Raw genomic sequence first — 20,436 nt, 5'->3', positions numbered from 1 at the left:
CCCGCGCGGAGACCCAAACCCGACCCTATCCATATGGAATTTGAACCCTAGAGAAATAAAAGTCTGTGCAAGGTCTGTGAGTCAGTGCGTGGCTGTCTGCGTGAGGCGGACGCACGTGGCCCCGCCTTTCCCCATGACCTTCACTCGGTCACCGCAGTGACCTTGAGCGTTCTCCGTTGGGGCCATATCAGCTCCGCCTTCCCGGGACTCGAAATCCAGGACTTCTTGCATGTTGTAGATCTGCTTCTCCCATCCCGGATTCCGCAGGTTTGGAGGGATATTGGGCCTTTGGTCCAAGGGTCTCGACGGTGTTATCTGGGGGGGAAAGGGAAAAAGGGAAAGTGGGCAGCACTTGCCTTCCAGCTAGGGCATGCTAGGCTCCGCCCCTCATGCATATGCAGATGTCGCTTCTCCGCTAGTCAGGCCTCTCATTTACAGGAGCCTGTGGTCTCACGGGGCGCCTTCGCCCACTCCTCTCGCGCACAGCGCGCCCCGCCTCCTTCGTTTCGTAAAAGCGTTCTTGGCCCCACCCCCATCCCGAGCCACTTCGCGTCTCCCCTGGTCACGCCCCCCTCGGAGGCCCGTACGCGAGTGCGCCGCCGTGGCTTGCGGCGACGGGGCGGTACCTCCGCGAAAGCCCGCCCGCTGGCTTCGCCGGCACTTCCCGACTCGTCCCGGCACTGAGGCGCTGCCTTCTCCACTTGTCTGATTAGCATAGGGCGCCAGGCCCCGCCCCCTGCTTTGCATGCGCACGGCCGGCCCCGCCCCCGCTGTCAGCTGGAGGAAGCGGAGTAGGAAGCGGCCGCGATGTCCTTTTGTGTCCTACAAGCCGCCGGCGGCGCCGCCGAGTGAGGGGACGCGGCGCGGCGGGGCGGCGCGGCCCGAGGAGGCGGCGGAGGAGGGGCCGCCAGCGGCCCCCGGCTTACCCCGGCGCTCCCGGCCGCTCGGCCCCCATGCCTGCCCGCCCGCCCTGCCGGAGCCCCAGGTCCGGGGGCGGAGGGGACTGCCAATGGGGAGGTGGGCGGGAGGGGGCGGGGGCCATGTGCGAGCGCGGCTGGCGATTTCATAGGGAGGCGGGCGGGGGGCGGGCTCCAGGCGGGGTCCGGCCTGGGTCTCGGTCGGGACCCGGTGGAGAACCAGACGAGGTCAGGGTCCGGGCGGGATCTGCCGTCCAGTCTCAGTGTGCCGGCCTGGGGCAGGGGCCGGCTTCGGCTCCGGCTTCAAGTCCTAAGCCAGGGTCGGGCTTGGGCCTCGGATCCCGTCCTAGGGCAGGGTTCAATACGTCCCCTGGAGCTTGCCGAAGTCCCAGGGGCGGGCCGGGGTGGAAGATGGGGAGGGCTCCCTGTCGGGGAAGGGGCTTTGAAGACCACGTGGGGGCGCTCGTAGGGGCCTTGGGCCTCCCTCCTCTCTGGGTCAAAGGTCATCGCACCGGCTGGGGAGAACTTCCTCCTCCTTGGCACTGCCCATTTACTTCCTGATAACCTGATAGAGGTCCCCCGCGGGCGGAGGGGGAGGGGAACGCTGCAACTTTAGGCAACTTCCCATAGGTGTGCACGGGTCGGGGGGGCGGGGCGCCTCGGAGGAGGAGGACTCTGCGGCAGCCGAAGTGAACGAGTGAACGTGCTGGCGGGCGGGGTGTGGGGGATGTTCAAGGAGGTGGAGCCGCGCCGGTTGGTGTGCCTTGGAGTGGGCTTTTGGGACAGGACGGGGCAGTGTGTCAGGTGTGAAAGATCTGAATGGGTTTCCTCGAGGGTCTATGCCTGTTAGTGTGGGGGCAAGGTGAGCGTGGGAGTGAGCGTGTAAGAGTGAGTGTGTGATTATGAGTCTTGAGTGCGATTTTGTTGATGAGCTATGCACTTGGGAGGAGTGAGTGAGCATGAATGAGAACCGGGCTTGGGAAAGGCCATGTTGAATGAGCGTGTGAGGACACCTGACAACCCAGGTGAGTGGGAGTGTGTGAGGGTGTGAACACACATGTGTGAGCACATCCAACTGCCCTTGGGTTTGTGTACCTCTCTTTGCGCTCTGGAATGGGGGATACACAGGTGAGAGGGAGATCGAGGTCCCTGTCTGGAGAAAATTGAGAGGGTATCCCATTTCTAGTTGAAGGTCGCCTGGGGCCAAGGTTACCCTGCTCCCTGGCCTGAACAGGAGTAGGGGGTTTCTAAGTCTCTTGCAGGTTCCTAAATGGGACCAACTTGCTGTCAGTTACTGGCCCTGGAGGCTCTGGAGACTCTATTCCCATGGCAACAAGGGGGGGGAGGCCCCGCTTTTCATGGGCAGCCCTTCCTTGGACTCTGTACCTCCTCCTTCCCCCTCACTGATACTGTGGGGTTGGGCAACCAGGGTGGCAGGGTGTCTCTCCATCCCCCATCCAGCACCTCCCTGTGACCTGACAGGCTTCTCCCCACAGGTGACCAGCGCCATGTCCAGCCAGGTGGTGGGCATTGAGCCTCTCTACATCAAGGCAGAACCAGCCAGCCCAGACAGCCCAAAGGGTTCCTCGGAGACTGAGACCGAGCCCCCTGTAGCCCTGGCCCCTGGCCCAGCTCCCACTCGCCACCTTCCAGGCCACAAGGAAGAGGAGGATGGGGAGGGGTCTGGGCCTGGTGAGCAGGGTGGTGGGAAGCTGGTGCTCAGCTCCCTGCCTAAACGCCTGTGCCTGGTCTGTGGAGACGTGGCCTCGGGCTACCACTATGGTGTGGCGTCCTGTGAGGCCTGCAAAGCTTTCTTCAAGAGGACCATCCAGGGTGAGCCCCTACCCCCACTTCTGTGCCCTTTGCCCGCTGGGCCTGGCACGACCCAATTGGTGCCCTGCTGAGTGGCACTAGACCCCCAGACTACCACTTGGGGTTGGCAGCCTGGTCCTCCCAGCCCTCTTACCTCCGAGGAATGCTCTTCCCCTTAAAAGTTAAACAGAGCCACCAGGATGTTGATAGGTTGGATGTGGGATGTGGGCGAGGACTCAGGATGTCTCCCACGCTTCGTTTCTGGGTGTGACAGGCCCAGCACCGTCCACAGTGGCTCTGAACAACTCGAGACAGCCTCTGCCTGCTTCTAAACGTTGTTCTTGCTTCGGGCAGCTACTGGCGTCTCACTAGCATAGAACATCCCCACTTCCGCCCCCAAAACAGCGTCAGCACAGGTTCTTATAGCCGAGAGGGGCTACATCCTATTTCAGAACCTAACTTTAAAAAGACTATTAGGCGCCCTGCTGATAGTACTCAGGGGATTTCTCTCACTCAGGAAAGCATATTAAAATATGAGTGAGCAAGGTGGTGATGTGATAAGCAGTACCTGGGATGTGCCTGTTCCTTATACTTTCATGTAAACCTCTGGTTGCTTTGGGGCTGTAACATGGATAATTTTTGAGAACATTTCTTGAGTACATTCATGACCTGTTCCCCCCACAGCAACCTGCAAGGTGCCAGCAATATTGTAACTGAGGCCCAGTGAGGTTTTTAAAACTTTGTCCAAGTCCTAAAGGTAGAAAATGGCAGAACTAGGATTTGAACTTGGGTCAATTCAGGTCCAGAGTCGAGCTCTAAAATGCCAGACTGCTGCCTCTGCTTATTCCTAATAACTGGACTTTGGACAGGTGCCTCACGAAGGATTGTGACATACAAGCCATTTTGACTTTGCCGTTGCCAACACCCACGGGTGTAAAACCCCTGTGCTCCCTCTGTCTCTGAAGCCCGGGAGCCAACAGGTTCAGATACAGGTGTCTCCTGGCCACCCTGGGGCCCTTCATTCTCTGCTGATTCAGTTGACAGATATTTATTGAGCACTGGCCATAAATAACCACCTATTGATATGTAGGTGTTAGGAACCTTGCTAAATGTGGTGCTTCAGTTACCTCCTTCTCACCACTCACCTTTATAAGAAGTACTGTTCCTACCACCCCAGTTTTACAAATGAGAAAACTGAGGGTTCGGGGGCTTGCGGGACTTGTTCAAGGTCACACGGTTGGTGTATGGAAGTGTCCGGATAGGCCCCAAGGCAGCTGCCAGAGCCTCGGCAAACCTGGGCTTTGCTGCCCTGGTCACGGTTCCAGACACGGGGACTAAGGCAGGACGGCGGTCCTCAGACACTTTACATTCTGGCAGAGGGGAGGGAAATCAATGCACTGCACACAGTTGTTACAGCACAGCTGTGTGCGTGCTGGAGAGCGAGGAGCGGGGCGGGTACCAAGGAGCCTGGCTGGGTCTGGAGCTCTGGAGGGCTTCCCCGAGGGGGTGTCCCGAGCTGAGAGTGGAAGCGTGGGTAGGGTGTAGGAGAAACATGCGAAGGGCATGTTGGCTGGTGTGTCATTCAGCCCTTGAAGTAGTCCTGCGAGGCTGGGAGGGTTGCTGTCATGCACCAGTTATGAGCGCCCACTAAGTGCCAGGCCTTTCCCCTCATGGGGACAGCCCTGGCCCTCAGGGAGCTCACACTGAAGTCAGGAGACAGGTGATAAAGAAGATAAATAGGTACACAGGTAGCATATTGGATGGTGCTGAGAGCTGATGAGAAACTCCCCAGCAGAGGCCAGCACCGGAGATGTCCACAGAGGGGCATGTGGCACCCTCATCACCCCGCCCCTCGCAGGTGGCCAGGGAAGGCCTCCGCGAGGTGACCACAGGCAGAGCCTGAAGGAGAAAGCGAGCTGTGGGCCCTGAGATAGGGGCCTGGAGCCAGAACAGAGTACAAGGAGGAAGAGGTCAGAGGGGTGAGGAACAGGGGTGCAGGCCTCAGGTCACAGGGTGCACTGGGCTTTTACTCTGAGAAGGGAAATCACTGGAGGGTTTGAGCAGGGGAGGGACGGGATCTAACTTAGGTTTAATCACGTGCCTCAGGCAAGGGCAGAGCAGGAGGCCATATTGGGAGGTAAAGCCCACCAGGATCAGCTGATGGGTTGGATTTGGGGCGGGAGACAGAATGAGAAGAGCAGGAGGCCATATTGGAAGGTAAAGCCCACCAGGATCAGCTGATGGGTTGGATTTGGAGCGGGAGACAGAATGAGAAGAGCAGGAGGCCATATTGGGAGGTAAAGCCCACCAGGATCAGCTGATGGGTTGGATTTGGGGCGGGAGACAGAATGAGAAGAGCAGGAGGCCATATTGGGAGGTAAAGCCCACCAGGATCAGCTGATGGGTTGGATTTGGGGCGGGAGACAGAATGAGAGATGTCTCCTAGGTGTCTGCGTGAGCAGCTGACGGATGGAGTTGCAGCTTTTGGAGGGTACAGCATGGGCTCCCTTTCGGACAGGTTAGGCTTGTGCGGCCTTCTAGACAGACATGCGAGATGTCGAGGAGGCAGTGGATGCGAGTCTAGTTTGGGCAGGTCTAGGCAGGAGATACAAATTTGAAAGCCCACGACTTAGGTACGATCAGCATGGGAATGAGTCAGTGCAGACGAGGTCTGAGGGCAGCCTGAGGTTCTTCAGTGGAAGGAGCACAGGGGATGCACAGAGCCCCCAAAGTGGCCAGTGGGTGGCACGGAAACCAGGAGGGTGTCCGAAAAGCAAAAGAAGAACAGTGTCTCGGTTCCTAGGAGTCGGTGTTAGGTACCCCTTTAGGCCATGGAAGATGGAGATGAGAATTGCCCATGAGAGGTAGCAATGGAGAGGCCATTGTCACCCTGGAAGAGAGCAGATGAGGGCAGGAGACCCAGAGATGTGGCTGGACAAGAGGCTTGGGGCAGATGCAGCCGGACTCCCCTGGTCCCAGCCCTTTTGCCCAGACAGGGGCCCCCAGCCCAGCAGCCATTGTCCTCACTGCCCCGGGCTTCCCGGCCCCACTCACGGCACTCCTGCTCTCCCCAGACCTGTGCTTGCCCGGGGAGTCAGGGCTCTCCTGTCTGCTGGGCCTCCTCCAGGCCCTGGGAGGCCGCCACTGGAGCCCTGCCTCTTCCTGGCAGGGAGCATCGAGTACAGCTGTCCGGCTTCCAATGAGTGTGAGATCACCAAGCGGAGACGCAAGGCCTGCCAGGCCTGTCGCTTCACCAAGTGCCTGCGGGTGGGCATGCTCAAAGAAGGTGAGTACTGGGCAGGAGCCTTGGCAAGGGTTGGGGGAGCTGGACGCATGGGGCTGGAGAGGGCAAAGCCTGAGACATTCTGGTGGAATGGATTGGGCAGGAGGGCTCTGTAGAGCAAGCCACCCCCAGCCTCTAGGACACAGCCCTGTCCTACAATTCAAGGGGTACGTCTGGACCGTGTCCGGGGTGGGCGACAGAAGTACAAGCGGCGACCAGAGGTGGATCCACTGCCCTTCCCAGGACCCTTCCCTGCCGGACCCCTGGCAGTAGCTGGAGGCCCTCGGAAGACAGGTGAGTCGGTGGGTCCTTGGAGCTCTAGGGTCGGGATTGTGCTAGGACGCAAGAGGCCTATCTGGTGTCATTCACTGAGGATAGGAGTTATTTTGGGCACTGGGACCCCACTTTTCCCTCCATCTATTCACTTATCCGTTTTCCCCAAAAAGCATTTTTGAAAAGACCTTTTTCTGTCAGTCCTGAGTAGTATAGCTGGGAACAGGGAAAGGTTTCCTAACACTCAGAACCTGTTCACAACAGACTGATTTCCCCTGGGAGTTAGGCAGAGCCCTCCCTGGAGAAAGGTGTCTGAGCCTGCTGACCAGTGGCTGTGGAGGAAGCCACGGGGGGACTGACTCTGGGAGATGTTTGACTCCAAAGGGCCTGCAAGGTGATGAATTCGAGTGCCTCTTCCAACTGTCACTGCAGCCCCAGTGAATGCACTGGTGTCCCACCTGCTGGTGGTAGAGCCTGAGAAGCTGTATGCCATGCCCGACCCAGCGGGCCCTGATGGACACCTCCCAGCCGTAGCTACCCTCTGTGACCTCTTTGACCGAGAGATTGTGGTCACCATCAGCTGGGCCAAGAGCATCCCAGGTAAGGGGCCGGGTGATGCGGGCTCCCCTGGGTAGGCCAGGCCAGGCCTGGCTCTGGTGCACCTGCTCAGCCCGGTGTGCTCCCCATGGTCCTCCAGGCTTCTCGTCACTGTCACTGTCGGACCAGATGTCAGTACTGCAGAGCGTATGGATGGAGGTACTGGTGCTGGGTGTGGCCCAGCGCTCACTGCCGCTGCAGGATGAGCTGGCCTTCGCTGAGGACCTGGTCCTGGATGAAGAGGGGGCACGAGCAGCTGGCCTGGGGGAACTCGGGGCTGCCCTGCTGCAGCTAGTGCGGCGACTGCAGGCCCTGCGGCTGGAGCGGGAGGAGTATGTCCTGCTGAAGGCCCTGGCCCTTGCCAACTCAGGTGAGCCTGGGCAGGTCCTGACGAGTCTCCAGAGGGCCCTCCATAGCTCTCATGGTGGCGCAGGCCCATTTTGCAGACAGGGAAATAGGCACAGGGAAGAACAGCGACTTGCTGCAAGCCACAAAGCAAGGCAAGCGCAGGCCCAGGAACTGCACCTAGGACTTTGAACCCTAGCGCCATACTTACTGGAAAGGTGAACCACTTAGTGGGAGGGGAGGTAGGGAGGACAAGAGGGCACCCTAGTTGAGAAAGGGTGGGCCCTGGCTCATGGGCACAAGCAGTGAGTGTTGCCTCAGTCAGGCAATCAACAAATCTGTGTCTGGCTCCTGTGTAGGCTCCATCCCTCGGTGCCCAAGCAGATGCGGGCTCTCTCCTTCCTGGAGATGGTCCGTGTCAACAGCTCTCTCCCCACTCCTTGCAGACTCTGTGCACATTGAAGATGCTGAGGCTGTGGAGCAGCTGCGAGAAGCTCTCCATGAGGCCCTGCTGGAGTATGAAGCAGGCCGGGCAGGCCCCGGAGGGGGTGCTGAGAGGCGGCGGGCAGGCAGGCTGCTGCTTACACTACCACTCCTTCGCCAGACAGCGGGCAAAGTGCTGGCCCATTTCTATGGGGTGAAGCTGGAGGGCAAGGTGCCCATGCACAAGTTGTTCTTGGAGATGCTTGAGGCCATGATGGACTGAGGCAAGGGGTGGGCATGGGTGGGAGTGCTGGCAGGACCCGCCCAGCATGGGGTCAGCCCCAAGGGGGCAGAGCTGGGGTCGGCAGTGCCACAGCCTGCTGGCAGGGCCAAGGCAATATCATCAGTCCCTGGGAGCAGGCCCTACGCCCTCCCCTCCCCCTTCTTCGGGGGTGTTAGAAGCTGGGAACGTGTGTGCCCAGGCTCTGGGCACAGTGCTGCCCCTTGCAAGCCATAATGTGCCCCCAGAGTGTAGGGGGTGCTGTGGAAGCCATAGGGGGCTGCAGGGGATGTGTGGGGGAGGGGGGCAGAAGCCTGATCTCAGGGAGGGAAGGGAGTGGAGGCCACAGTCTCCCAGTGGGTGATGCTTTTGCTGCTGCTTAATCCGACCCCCTCTCCAGAGCAGAGGGAAATTTGGAGAGCAAAGGCCCCTGCCCCCTTGGCTCCTCTCATCATTTGCATTGGGCATTCTGCCCCCCCACCCCTTGAAGCAATAACTCCAAGCAGGCTCCAGCCCCTGGACCCCTGGGGTGGGCCAGGGTCCCCCATCAGCTCCCACCCAGGCTCCTCAGGGGGTAGGGAGAGCACTGCCTCTATGCCCTGCAGAGCAATAACACTATATTTATTTTTGGGTTTGGCCAGGGAGGCGCAGGGACATGGGGCAAGCCGGGGCCCAGAGCCCTTGGCTGTACAGAGACTCTATTTTAATGTATATTTGTTGCAAAGAGAAACCGCTTTTGGTTTTGAACCTTTAATGAGAAAAACATATATATCAAGCTCAAGAACACTGTGTGGCGTATCACTGGGTCAAGAGCTGGGAATACACGTGACAAAACTAACCAACAAGATATACATAAAAACACACATGGTCACAGTATGAAAAACGAATGCCTGGCACGATTAAGTCTCGGTTTCCTCCTCATTCAGCAGCATGTTGGGGATTCCGCGGGTGATGGGGAACACACGTCCAGACTCTGGGCACTGCAGGGTGCCCTCCACCACCTCCACCTGCGGGGAAGTGGGGGAGAGCTGAGCACTGGCAGCCTCCCAGTACGGCTGTTAGCCAGGAAGCAAGTGACAGCCCAGTCTCACCTCCAGCAGCACGTGGTGCATCTTCCTCAGAAACGTCTCATCTTTCTCATACCCCTGAATCGGCCCTTTGGGCACCTCGACCAGACGCAACTGTGGGCAAGAGACCTAAATTATCTCTGGGCATCCCCAACCCTGGCCAGGAGCAAAGGGCTGGGCGCGCACGGGCAGGGGGAGGGTCCTCACGTGATCGGCCGCCTCCAAAAGCGCCGCCCACTCCACTTTGGGTATCATTCGAGCCACGAAGTCCGGGTTGAACTCCACCGGGATGACGCGGACCTCGGTAGCCTGCAGGACGGAGGGGTTTGGTTGGGCAGGGATCGGTGCCTGGTTCCCCTATCCCTCCCGGGAGACGGGCGCCCGAGCGTCCCCCGTGCGGTACCTCGAGACGCAGCGGGAATCCACGGGGTCCCACTCCTCGCACGTGCGAGCTCAGCAAATTGTGCGTAAGCAGCTTCATGTCGCCGCAACACTCTTTCCCCGGCCGGAACCGGAAGGAGACAGGCACTCCGCTAGGTCACTTCCGGGGCCGCCCCGCTCTCTATCCTATTGCAGGGCCGGGAGGAGCGGAAGCGGCCTAAGTTGCTGGAACTTCTGGTGCTCACGGGAGCGCAGGTCCTGCCAAGGCTTCTTCGCGTCACGCGTGGCTACCGGAAGCATCCCGGGGAGGTTGTCTCGGGGCAGGCCCCGTGGTTGTGACTGAGCCAAACCTCCACTCGCTACAAATCCTGTGCAGTGCAGGTTGTACGTAAGAAAGTCGCAGTGCCGGGGCCCTTCGGTGAGTGCGAAATAAGCGTGTTTTACTCTACGCAGGCGCCCGGAACCGTCGTCTCTTGCCCCTCGCTTTCGGTGAAGGAACGGTTCCCCTGCCCCAACCCGTTAATTAGGCGCGTCAAAACAACGTCGCCCCTCCTCGTATGCAAATAAGCCGCCCGGCTGCCGAAGGCCCCGCCCATCAGCCCAGCCCCAAATGCAAATAAGCCCGTCCTGCCAGCTCCTCCCCAACGCCCGCCCCTGCCCGCGCTTTGGAGGCGGCCCACCCCGCGGTGGTCTGAGGCCCCGCCTTTTGCAGGTTCCGCTGCGGCACGGCGATCCAGGCCCCGCCTCCCGCGGCCGCGCGGGGGCGGGGCGGAGGCGGTGCAGGGCGGTTGTGGCCTCAATACCCGGTGTGGGGCCTCCCGGGATGTGCATCCTGGGCCTTCTATCGGGCTCCATACTCGCCCGTGCGGTCGCCGTCCGTTGTGCGGCAGCAGCGGGAGGCGGAGGGTGCGTGGAAGGAGGCCTAGAGTGGACGCTCAGCAGAGCCCGCGGTTTCAGAAGAGCCGCTGTCGCTATGGCCCCGATCAAGGTGACCATGGGCCTAGTCCGGCCAGGCCTGACTCCCTCTCCCCGTCTCCCTCCATCTCTCCAAGGCCCTCCGTCCCGCCCGCGGCCCCAGCCCCAAACCCTCCCGGCCTCCCTCTTTTCCTGCCCTGGGGACCTCTCTCGGCCGCCCTAGAGGCTCCTCCCGTCGTCTGTCCCCCATACCTCTCAACAAACCCCACCGTTCTCTCCAGTTTTAAGGGTTTCGTGCACCATCTCCCGAGACTGCCCCTGAGGCTTTCGAGCCTTCTCTTCCACGTTCACCGCGACACCCTGTGATGGGGGCTCAACCCTATTCAGGCGATGGAATACCATGGCCTTCCCACCTTCTGGGACCTCCTCGGCGCCAGGGTCCCCTTTCAACCCCCATACATAACCCCGCTGTACCCTCCTGCATGCTTTTATCAGGTTATTATCGGGCCTCACTCACCCCATCTTCTGAAACATTGTCTCTTAGAGCCCTGCCATGCCTCCCCCATTCCACGCCAGCTAATCTCTCCCCCCCTCGCGTTAGCCCAGCGTGTCACTCTCTCATGCTGAACCCACACTCTTCTGAGACCTCCTCCTCCCTCTGCTTCATCCTATCCCAACTCCGACTTCCCTCCCTCTTGTCTCCCTCCTGCCATGACTCCCTCACACACTCCCAGGTAGGCTGATCTTTCCCTTCAAGAGGTTACTATTTTTTTTTTTTAATATATTTTATTGATTTTTTACAGAGAGGAAGGGAGAGGGATAGAGAGCTAGAAACATCGATGAGAGAGAAACATCGATGAGAGAGAAACATCGATCAGCTGCCTCCTGCACACCTCCCACTGGGGATGTGCCCGCAAACAAGGTACATGCCCTTGACCGGAATCGAACCCGGGGCCCCTCAGTCCGCAGGCCTACGCTCTATCCAACGGTTTTGGCAAGAGGTTACTATTTTTACTCTATACCCCCTGGATGTACCCCCACAACCGCACCCCCCCAAAAAAAATAACAACAAAAAACAACCAACCAAACCTTCCCTGCCTTCTGCTGTTCTTATCTTAGGATGGGACATAGACGGGCCAGGATCCTCTCCCTCCATTTTTCAGCCCCCCCACCCCCATAGAGCCCCCTGACCCTCCTTCTCCTGCCCAGTTATCCCACTTGTTTCCTGTAACCCAGAAAGCTTGTTGCGAGGTGTTGCAACTCCTTGCAACACCTCCTAGGCGTTCTCTCCCTTTTTCTGTTGTTACCAACAGGCCCTCAAAGAGGAATAGGGCCAACTTGAAACCTGGAGGATGTGGGGTAACTAGGCAGTGGGGGGAGAGGGAGGGAGACTGGGAGGGGCCTCTGGAAGCTCTGACAGGTTCAGACATCCTGCCATGAGTCAGCCCTGGCCTCACCAGTCCTGGCTTCCAGGCCCTCGGTCCCCCTGGCTCTTGGTTTGCTGCCCTTCCCTTGACCACCCTGCTTGTCCCGCGCTCCCTGACCCTTAACTTGTGTCCTTCCCTCTAGGTGGGAGATGCCATCCCATCTGTGGTGGTATTTGAAGGGCAGCCTGGGAACAAGGTGGACCTGGCGGAGCTGTTCAAGGGCAAGAAGGGGGTGCTGTTTGGAGTCCCTGGAGCCTTTACCCCGGGTTGTTCCAAGGTGAGGCCCTGCCCTTCTGGGGCTCAGCAGTTGGGAACTTGTGCACATGTCTGCATTGTTCATAGCCCTCCACGTTGTCCTGCAGCAGCTTGCAGCAGTAGTGTGCAGGTGATATGACGGTTAACGTAGCAGAGTGTTCAGAAAACAAACAGAGGCTGTGGAAAGGTAATGGTCTCAGGAGCGTAGAAGAAAGGGTATTACAATGAAACCCAACACCTCTCATTGATCCTGCTGGCTGACGGGCACTGTGGAAGGTATTTGGTAAATAAGACATAATTATGCCTACAGGAAATTCACGGTCTTGACCACAGAAATCTTAAGTATGGATCCAAGCTCCCCCGTGGCCAAGGCTAAAAGGAACCGTGGCTTACGCAGTTCTCGTTGTCTGATGAAAGGTGTTGGAGCAGGACAGTGAGAAAGACCTGGAGATGAAGCATAGACCAAGGAGTGGAGGCAGTTGTCCCTTTGCTGAGTCTTTGTTTTCCCGCCCCAGACTCACCTGCCAGGGTTTGTGGAGCAGGCTGGGGCTCTGAAGGCCAAGGGCGTCCAGGTGGTGGCATGTCTGAGTGTTAATGATGTCTTTGTGACTGAAGAGTGGGGACGAGCCCACAACACAGAAGGCAAGGTGAGCTGTGGGTCCTGCAGGGGGTCCGGGGCCAGGCAGGAGATTTTTCTGTGACCTTGACTTTCTCTTTAGATTCGGCTTCTGGCTGACCCCACGGGGGCCTTTGGGAAGGTGAGTGCAACCCCCACCCCACCCCTGCAGCTGGACTGGGGTCCCTCTACCAGGCCTTGGAAGCAGGAATTTAGAGGGTCATGACCAATGTGGGGAGCAGCTGGGGAGTTTGGCTGTTCTTGGGGTTCCTGACCCTTGTTTGTGTCTCTCTTCTTAGGAGACAGATTTGTTACTGGATGACTCGTTGGTGTCACTCTTTGGGAATCGACGGCTCAAGAGGTAAAAGTGGGAGGTTCCCCTGTGGGGTTCCCCCGCCACCCTCCCTCTCTATTCCCAGCCTCCAGGCCCAGCTCTTGTAACGGGCCCTGCCCTCTTTCTGGCAGGTTCTCCATGGTGATAGAGGATGGTGTAGTGAAGTCCCTCAATGTGGAGCCAGATGGCACAGGCCTCACCTGCAGCCTGGCCCCCAACATCCTCTCGCAGCTCTGAGGCCCTGGCCCAGACGTGCTCCTTCTGCCTTTTCCTCCCACACCTGCCCAGCCAGGGGCAGGGCCCAGTCCAGCTTCAGCTGGCCTCCAAGTTGAAGCCTTGGCCAGATTTCTGCAATAAACACTTCTGTCTGTCTCCTTGATTTTGAGTTGCTGATTCGCTGTGGCCCAGGCCTCATGGCAGTCGTAGCTGTGAGGGCAGTGGGCAGGGACTGAAGGGGGACTACTATAGGGGACCTTGACTGAATTTTGGAGGTGGTGAGGGAAGGCCTCTTGGAGGAGGAGTTATGAAGAACAGTCTGCAAGCAGAGAAAGGCCCGTGTTCTGAAGAGCAAGGGAAGGAGCAGACCAGAGGGGGCAGATCTGGAAAGGCCCCAGGCAGACGAGAGCTTGGCTTCTACCCAGACGTCTGCATTTGATCTCTGGGTGCGGGTTGATCTCATTTAGACCATAAACTCTAGGCTAGGAACTTCGGCTCTAGGCACTCCCCAACCTGGGTCATGCCCCAGCCCCACCATTTTTTCAGACTGTTGAACCCTTCCCAGGAGCACCCACATCCCAGGAAGGCACCTTGGGACCATCTGACAAGCAGAAGGCTTCATCAGTAGAGGCAGTGCTGGTTCAGTCCAGGAGGGCTCCTTGGAAGAGGGGACTAGGTGAAGTGTGGAGGGGAGAAGATGATGGTAAGGCCTGACCCCTGGCGGGTGTACTGTGAGCAGCTGGGATCAGGGAGGCCAGTGGGATTTGGGGCTGGGCTGTTGCCTTCTGCAGGCCCCGCTCTTGGGCCTTTGCCTTCTGTCCCCGGGAAGCCATGGACTTAGCAGCAAGCAGGATTATTAGGCCCCTGCTGTGTTGGGAGCTCACAGCCCAAGGTGGGGTGGGGTGCGGGGTACAGGGTGGGGGGCAATTCAGGTGGGCTATGTTGACGGAGCGTAGATGAAATCAGGAGGTTTTAACTAGAAATAAATGATGAAGATTTATTCAAAGGTCTTAGGGTTTGCAAACCAGAAACACAATGAGGCAATACCCAGAGTGTTCAGAGGAAATAAAAGTTGAGATGTCTTAGCGTTCGAAGCACATTCTTGAGAAGAATGGGTCCTGCACGCTTGCCTCTGGCCTCCGGGTTGGTCTGAGATGGTCCTCTAGCCCTAGATGATGGGGGCTGGTACAGGCACACCTTCCCTGTCCCCGGGGGAAGGAGGGCTCTCTGAGGTCTGATGTACGGGCGTGCCTCGGACCTAGGGGTGGGTTCCCAACCACCCTAATAAAGCCAGCGCTAATCTCTTTGCTGGTGGAGGGTCTTATCTTCAATTTGTAAAAAATGCCTCCTCTGTGAAGGGCAGTGAAGTGAGGTGTGCCTGTGTGTCCAGCTTGACTCACCTAGTGCTGCCCCGCCCGGTCCAGCCAGCACCAGCTCGGAGCCTCCTCCCCGCCCCCAGGGCCGACCAGGCGGGCTGCACTCACTGGAGGTCAGGGAGAAGGGTAAGGAGAGGCCTTTGGAGGACACAGTCCTTGAGGCCGTGGCATCGGTGCTCCGGGAGAGGGGTCCGGCGGCTGTAGGTGTGCAGGTGGGGTGGCCCCAAGTTGCGGCCCCACACAACGCACACAGCTGAGGGAGAGGATGCTGGGAGCCAGGCCAGTGAAGGATAGCCGCAGGGCCGCGTCGGGTCAGGTTCGTCCCTGGCCTGTGTGGAGGCCGAGCTGGATGGGAGTCAGGGAGAGGCACCAGGTGAGCAGTGCAGGAAAGAACGCAGCCGCATGGATCCTGCAGGTGGGGGCTGCTACGTGGCCACCTGTTGGGTGCTGGGAGGAAGGGGGCTTCTGGGACCTAAGGGGCTGGGAGGTTGGGGTGGTATTCACGTGGATAGGGTACTCAGCATGGGGGCCCACCCTCTGACCTTTGCCCCTTCAGTTCTCTCCCTCTCCCTGCTGTTCCTCCAGGGTCCTGGACTGGGGCAGGGCGGGGGCTGACCTCCCTGTCACAGCGCTGTCTTTGACTTGATGGCAGAAAGGCCCTTTCTTTCCTGGACTACACTCTCTTAATTCTCCTGTCACACAAATGAGCAAACGGAGGCATCCCGTCACCTGTGTGCGTACCAGTGGTGGTCTTGAACTCCAGGTGGAGAGAGCACCCGAGTCGGTCGCTGGTGCCCCCATCCCCTGCAGCAGACCTGTGTCGCCCTGGCAGCTGCTTGCTAATAGGCAAGCCCAGGCTCCATCGCTGCCCCTCAGCTGCCTGTTTGCTCCCTCCTGGCCGAGGCCCAGCAAGGCCCCGAGAGGAAGTGTCCTTCTTGCCACTGGCTGGGCCTTTAGGTGGGTGAGGGGTCCAGGCTCAGGTGGCCCCTGTGGACAGCATGATGATCACAGGGTGTGGGGGGAGACGGGGCCTTGGCCTCGGTGGCCCTGGCTGCTGGCCGTATGGTCCCGCTTGCCAGGTGGGCGTGCCCTGCGAGCTGCGGTAGTGGCCCCAGATCTATCGCGTGACGAGAATAGGGCCGCGCTGCTGGCGGGCAGGCCAGGTTTCAGACCTGTAGATGAGGGGAAATGTTAAAATCAACTAACCAGCATGGCCGGTGTGGCTCAGTGGTTAAGCATTGACCTATGAACCAGGAGGCCATAGGTTCAATTCCTGGTCAGGGCACATGCCCCGGTTGTAGGCTCCATCCCCAGTTTGGGGCGTGCAAGAGGCAGCCAATCAATGATTCTCTCTCATCACTGATGTTTCTATCTCTCCCTCTCCCTTCCTCTCTTCCTCTCTGAAATAAATAAAAACGTGTTTAAAAAAAGTCAACCAACCTATGCCCCACCTTGAAACATATCTCCAAATAAAACCCTCCTGTCTGTCGTGACCTGCCCCAGACAGCAAAGCTGACTGACCCCCAGGCCGAGGGTTTTGCTCAGCGTCCGTGGTCCTGGGCCTTTTCTGGTAAGTCGAGTTCCTTTGAAGTGCTGCCAAGAGCAATGCCCGTTCCCTTAGAAAATGCATGCTTGCACACGTGTGTGCATGTGCACACACAGACACCTACGTGCCGCTTAACGGTTTCATGGAATCCCTGGAGTCCTTCCAGGAATTGCAGGTGAGCCCTCCACCCCCGTCTGGAAGCCTCAGAGCAGAGCGGGGCCACCAGGCTTTGGGCCGAGACCTCCAGGCTGCGAATGCTGACCTGCTACCGAGAAGCTGGTGATCTCGGGCAGGTGCGTTCGTCTCCCTTGACCCCACTTCCCTCACCTTGAAGTGAGAAAAGTCCAGCCCACGTCACAGGGGAACCGATGAGACAATTGACGGAGCGTGTTCGGCACAGTGCCTAGCGCACAGTAAGTGCCCGATAAGCGGTTATAGAAACCGATAAAAAGAGCCCCCGCCTCCCGTGCGGCCCACGTCGGTGGGGGAAGCGCTAGGAGGGCAGAGAGAGGTCCAAGCTCAGTCCTGTCACCAAGGACTTTTGTGACTGTGCCTCCTGTGCCTCAGTTTCCTCATCAGTATAACGGGGCAAGTGGCTCTCTTCCTGTCTGCTGCCTCCAGGTCCCCAGGACCCTCCGTATCTTATTTGGTGCCTGAAGTCTCACCTAAGGATCTGGGAAGATGTCTCCAGGGGGAATGTTTGCCAGGCCCTAGAGCAGGGGTCCTCAAACGTTTTAAACAGGGGGCCAGTTCACTGTCCCTCAGACCGTTGGAGGGCCGGACTATAGTTTAAAAAAAAAAACTATGAACAAATTCCTGTGCGCACTGCGGGCCCGGGATGAGTCGGCTGCTAAGCAGGACAGGCAGCGGCACCCGGCGGGCCGGATACATGTCCTCGGCGGGCCGCATGTGGCCCGCAGGCCGTAGTTTGAGGACGCCTGCAATGATCTGAGCTTCTGAGAGAAAGCGTGGGCTGGAGGGGTCCTGGCATTCCTGGCCTAGACCAGGCTGGGGTGCAGCCACACCTCACCATGATCGAAGCATTGGAGGCTGCGGGCCCCGAGGCAACAGACCCTGCTGGTGGAATTTGGGGTTTGGCCACACAGGCGCCCGGGAGTGACAGCCGAGAGAGAAAATGTGTGTGTGGGCACGCATGTGTGTTCTGGAGAAGATAGGGTCATGTCTGTGTGAACGCTTGATTCTTGGTGTTAATGGGTATGCAGAGCAATCTGCCATTCTAATTAAAAAAAAAAAAAAATATATATATATATATATATATATATATATATATATATATATTTTTTTTTTAATATATTTTATTGATTTTTTACAGAGAGAAAGGGAGAGGGATAGAGAGTTAGAAACATCGATGAGAGAGAAGCATTGATCAGCTGCCTCCTGCACACCTCCTACTGGGGATGTGCCCGCAACCAAGGTACATGCCCTTGACCGGAATCGAACCTGGGACTCCTCAGTCCCCAGGCCGACGCTCTACCCACTGAGCAAAACCAGCCAGGGCAATATATATATATTTTTTATTGATTTCAGAAAGGAAGAGAGAAGGAGAGAGAGATAGAAGCATGAATGAAGCGAGAGAATCATTGGTCAGCTGCCCCCCACTGGGGATCGAGTCCGAAACCTGGGCATGTGCCCTGACCAGGAATTGAACTGTGACTTCCTGGTTCACAGGTCAATGCTCAGCCACTGAGCCACGGCTGGGCTGCCATTCTATTTATAATTGCATCACCTCCCTGCTTGAGCTTTTTTCTTGACACAGGTAAGGTGCTCTGCTCAGGATGGGGCGCGCAGGACACACAACACATGCTTGGGGCGGAGTAAAGCTGCGAGGAAAGGGCGGGAGAGAGAAAGCTATCCTCCCCCGCGTCCTGGTACTGTTCCCACTGTTTCGCCATGGAATTGACGGCAGTGGCTCTGAAGTAGATTTGGTTTGCTGGAGAGTGACGTGAGGACCCGTGACTGAACAGGCTTGGCTCACAGACATGCAGTGGGGAGGCTGACAGTCTAGGGCTGGTGTGGCAGCTCCAGGGTGATCAGGGACCCACGCTCCTCCCCTCTGGCTGCGCTGTCACTTTAAACATGTGGGTGCTCGAGTTCCAGCCGTCTGAACTCGCCTTTCATCCTACACAAGGAGGCGCAGTCATGGGCCAGCCAGCAGGAAGGAGATAAAAGACCCATGTCAGCTGGCTTTAAGGTTTTCTGGAAGCCGCCACGCTTCCTTTCCACTGGCATCTCGTTGGGCAGAGCGTATTCGCGTGGCCGCACTAACTATGAGACACTGGGAAATGTCGCCTTTGCTCCAGGCGCCATGTGTCCAAACCAGGGGTCTGTGACTAAGGGAGAAAGGGTATGGGTGAGCAACGAGCCCCATGACCACAGGGGGAGGATTGTGCCCGAGCAGAGGGAGCTTGGGGATCCCAGGCCTCCCAGAGGACAGTGTCACTTCCCTGCTGCTCCCGTCAGCCTTGGGGGGCACAGGCTGAGCTGTCCCAGATCCCTGCACTGCCTCATACCCCCAGTGACCCCTCTCCGAGCCTCTGTCCCTGCAACCTTGGTCTCCACAGTCACCTCAGTTCCTTAGCTGGGGGGTCCTCCAGCTTCTGCCTCTTCAGTATCTCCCCGACAACGTTCACCACCTGAGACCCCCCTCCCTTTCCTACCCGGCCCCACGCGCTCTAACGGCCCCCAGGTCAGTCCCATTGGCTGAGGGTGACAGCTTGTTCCTCGTCCCTTCCCCGAACTAGTCCACCTGGCCACACCCTCAGATTCATTAAAGATGGAGTTTTTTTTTTTTAAATATGTTTTATTGATTTTTTTTACAGAGAGGAAGGAAGAGGGATAGAGAGTTAGAAACATCGATGAGAGAGAAACATCGATCAGCTGCCTCCTGCACACCTCCTACTGGGGATGTGCCCACAACCAAGGTACATGCCCTTGACCGGAATCGAACCCGGGACCCCTCAGTCCGCAGGCTGACGCTCTATCCACTGAGCCAAACCGGTTTTGGCAAAGATGGAGTTTTTTTTAACACAATTCATGTATCAGAAACTTCAATTGTTTTTTTCAGATTTATTATGTTATTTACATTATTATTATTATTATTATTATTATTATTATTATTATTATTTTGTTAATCCTCACCCGAGAATACTTTTCCATGGATTTTTAGGGGGAGTGGAAGAGAAAGGGAAAGACAGAGAAACATCGACGTGAGAGACACATCCATTGGTTGCCTCCTGCACGAGCCTGACCAGGGCCAGGGAGGAGCCTGCAAGCAAGGTGCGGGCCCTTGACCGGACTATAACGCGAGCACTTTGGTCCTCAGGCCGATGCTCTGTCCACTGAGCCAAACTGGTGAGGGCAGAAAATTCACTCGTTACAAGTGTACAATGTGGTGGTTTTTAGTCTATTCACCAAGTTGTGCAACCATCACCACTACATCCAGTGGCTTCTCCCAAGATGAAGCTGCTCGTCTCTCTCTTTTTTTAAAATATATTTCTTTATTGATTTCAGAGAGAAAGGGAGAAGGAGAGAGAGATAGAAACATCAATGAGCGAGAATCATTGATCGGCTGCCTCCTGCACACCCCCTACTGGGGATCGAGCCCGCAACCCAGGCATATGCCCTTGGCCGGAATCGAACCTGGGACCCTTCAGTCCGCAGGCTGATGCTCTATCCACTGAGCCAAGCCGGCTAGGGCTGCTCGTCTCTTGTGAGCGCGGCGTGCGCCTCCTTGTGTAGGATGAAAGGCGAGTTCAGACGGCTGGGGGCTCTGCTTGCCCCTGTGCCTCCCACAGTCACATCAGGGGTCTTGCACACCCTACACACCATGCAGTAAGGGAGGGGAATGATGGCCGGCTGTGACGAAAGGTGACAGACAGCCAGGTACACGGCGGTGGGGAGGGTGATCCAGGCGGTGGAAGCAGCCTGTGCTGAGTCCTGCGTGAGAAAGATGGAGAAGTCTGGGCGGACCAGACCAGGTGAAGGCAGCGAGGGGTTTTGGCCACACGCCGCGGCTCAGTCGGGTTCTCTTGGTGGACATCTGGTCGTCTCCAGTACGAGGGGCGGCTTCAGACACAGTTCTATTTGTGTTTCCTGCTGGGCTGCTTCCTCGGGGCGTGTTCCCGAGGCCCGCGTGCCCGCGGAAGGACGTGGAAGGACGGTGGCAGTTTTATTGGGCTCTGGAAACTGTGAGGCTGTTCTGAGGGCCGTCGGCAACGTGTGCGTGTGCATCTCTCCCCACCTTCTGCCAACCCGAGTTTCACCTTCTGAATTTATTTTGCTAGCTTAATGGATAGTAATGGTGCCTTGGAGCTGCCTTTAATGTGTGCCTTTAATTACGAGGGAGGCTGGCA

The 20,436-nt window shown here is 57.8% G+C and overlaps 3 protein-coding genes across 6 annotated transcripts; 2 read left to right on the top strand and 1 right to left on the bottom strand.

The window, feature by feature from the left end:
- Nucleotides 1–141: 141 nt before the first annotated feature.
- Nucleotides 142–8,709, top strand: ESRRA (estrogen related receptor alpha). 3 transcript variants are annotated; one of them, XM_080640412.1, is made up of 7 exons: nucleotides 142–267; nucleotides 2,414–2,750; nucleotides 5,899–6,015; nucleotides 6,178–6,306; nucleotides 6,718–6,885; nucleotides 6,983–7,252; nucleotides 7,674–8,709. In XM_080640412.1, exons 2-7 carry the CDS (start codon nucleotides 2,426–2,428, stop codon nucleotides 7,931–7,933), a joined length of 1,269 nt encoding a protein of 422 aa, XP_080496538.1. In that variant the 5' UTR covers nucleotides 142–267; nucleotides 2,414–2,425; the 3' UTR covers nucleotides 7,934–8,709. The 3 variants fall into 3 exon arrangements, with proteins under 3 accessions (XP_080496538.1, XP_080496537.1, XP_080496539.1); XM_080640411.1 differs by lacking the exon at nucleotides 142–267 and adding an exon at nucleotides 712–985; XM_080640413.1 differs by lacking the exons at nucleotides 142–267; nucleotides 2,414–2,750 and adding an exon at nucleotides 855–985.
- Nucleotides 8,710–8,798: 89 nt separating this feature from the next.
- TRMT112 (tRNA methyltransferase activator subunit 11-2) lies at nucleotides 8,799–9,532 on the bottom strand. The gene is made up of 4 exons (XM_080640418.1): nucleotides 9,401–9,532; nucleotides 9,205–9,306; nucleotides 9,022–9,111; nucleotides 8,799–8,937 (listed from the first exon to the last, which is right to left on the bottom strand). Exons 1-4 carry the CDS (start codon nucleotides 9,476–9,478, stop codon nucleotides 8,830–8,832), a joined length of 378 nt encoding a protein of 125 aa, XP_080496544.1. The 5' UTR covers nucleotides 9,479–9,532; the 3' UTR covers nucleotides 8,799–8,829.
- On the top strand, nucleotides 9,274–13,304 carry PRDX5 (peroxiredoxin 5). 2 transcript variants are annotated; one of them, XM_080640417.1, is made up of 8 exons: nucleotides 9,274–9,460; nucleotides 9,574–9,796; nucleotides 10,091–10,366; nucleotides 11,863–11,997; nucleotides 12,491–12,622; nucleotides 12,695–12,733; nucleotides 12,891–12,952; nucleotides 13,057–13,304. In XM_080640417.1, exons 3-8 carry the CDS (start codon nucleotides 10,202–10,204, stop codon nucleotides 13,160–13,162), a joined length of 639 nt encoding a protein of 212 aa, XP_080496543.1. In that variant the 5' UTR covers nucleotides 9,274–9,460; nucleotides 9,574–9,796; nucleotides 10,091–10,201; the 3' UTR covers nucleotides 13,163–13,304. The 2 variants fall into 2 exon arrangements, with proteins under 2 accessions (XP_080496543.1, XP_080496542.1); XM_080640416.1 differs by having other exon boundaries at nucleotides 9,535–9,796.
- The last annotated feature ends 7,132 nt before the right edge of the window (nucleotides 13,305–20,436 follow it).

Source organism: Plecotus auritus (genome assembly GCF_963455305.1).
Source record: "Plecotus auritus genome assembly, chromosome: 9".
Classification (NCBI taxonomy): domain Eukaryota; kingdom Metazoa; phylum Chordata; class Mammalia; order Chiroptera; family Vespertilionidae; genus Plecotus; species Plecotus auritus.
The sequence above is the reverse complement of the archived record's forward strand: the minus strand, read 5'-3'. Positions and strand labels throughout refer to the sequence as shown.

What these genes read in the sequence shown, in the direction of transcription:
- ESRRA (XM_080640411.1), top strand. Translation starts at nt 746, where the DNA reads ATGCGCACGGCCGGCCCCGCCCCCGCTGTCAGCTGGAGGAAGCGGAGT. An exon ending in CTTCAAGAGGACCATCCAGG is followed by an intron (nt 2,751 to 5,898) that starts GTGAGCCCCTAC and finishes TCTTCCTGGCAG; the next exon opens with GGAGCATCGAGTACAGCTGT. An exon ending in CCTGGCCCTTGCCAACTCAG is followed by an intron (nt 7,253 to 7,673) that starts GTGAGCCTGGGC and finishes CACTCCTTGCAG; the next exon opens with ACTCTGTGCACATTGAAGAT.
- TRMT112 (XM_080640418.1), bottom strand. Translation starts at nt 9,478, where the DNA reads ATGAAGCTGCTTACGCACAATTTGCTGAGCTCGCACGTGCGAGGAGTG. An exon ending in GATTCCCGCTGCGTCTCGAG is followed by an intron (nt 9,307 to 9,400) that starts GTACCGCACGGG and finishes TCCGTCCTGCAG; the next exon opens with GCTACCGAGGTCCGCGTCAT. An exon ending in TTTTGGAGGCGGCCGATCAC is followed by an intron (nt 9,112 to 9,204) that starts GTGAGGACCCTC and finishes TCTTGCCCACAG; the next exon opens with TTGCGTCTGGTCGAGGTGCC.
- PRDX5 (XM_080640417.1), top strand. Translation starts at nt 10,202, where the DNA reads ATGTGCATCCTGGGCCTTCTATCGGGCTCCATACTCGCCCGTGCGGTC. An exon ending in TCGCTATGGCCCCGATCAAG is followed by an intron (nt 10,367 to 11,862) that starts GTGACCATGGGC and finishes CCTTCCCTCTAG; the next exon opens with GTGGGAGATGCCATCCCATC. An exon ending in CCACGGGGGCCTTTGGGAAG is followed by an intron (nt 12,734 to 12,890) that starts GTGAGTGCAACC and finishes CTCTCTTCTTAG; the next exon opens with GAGACAGATTTGTTACTGGA.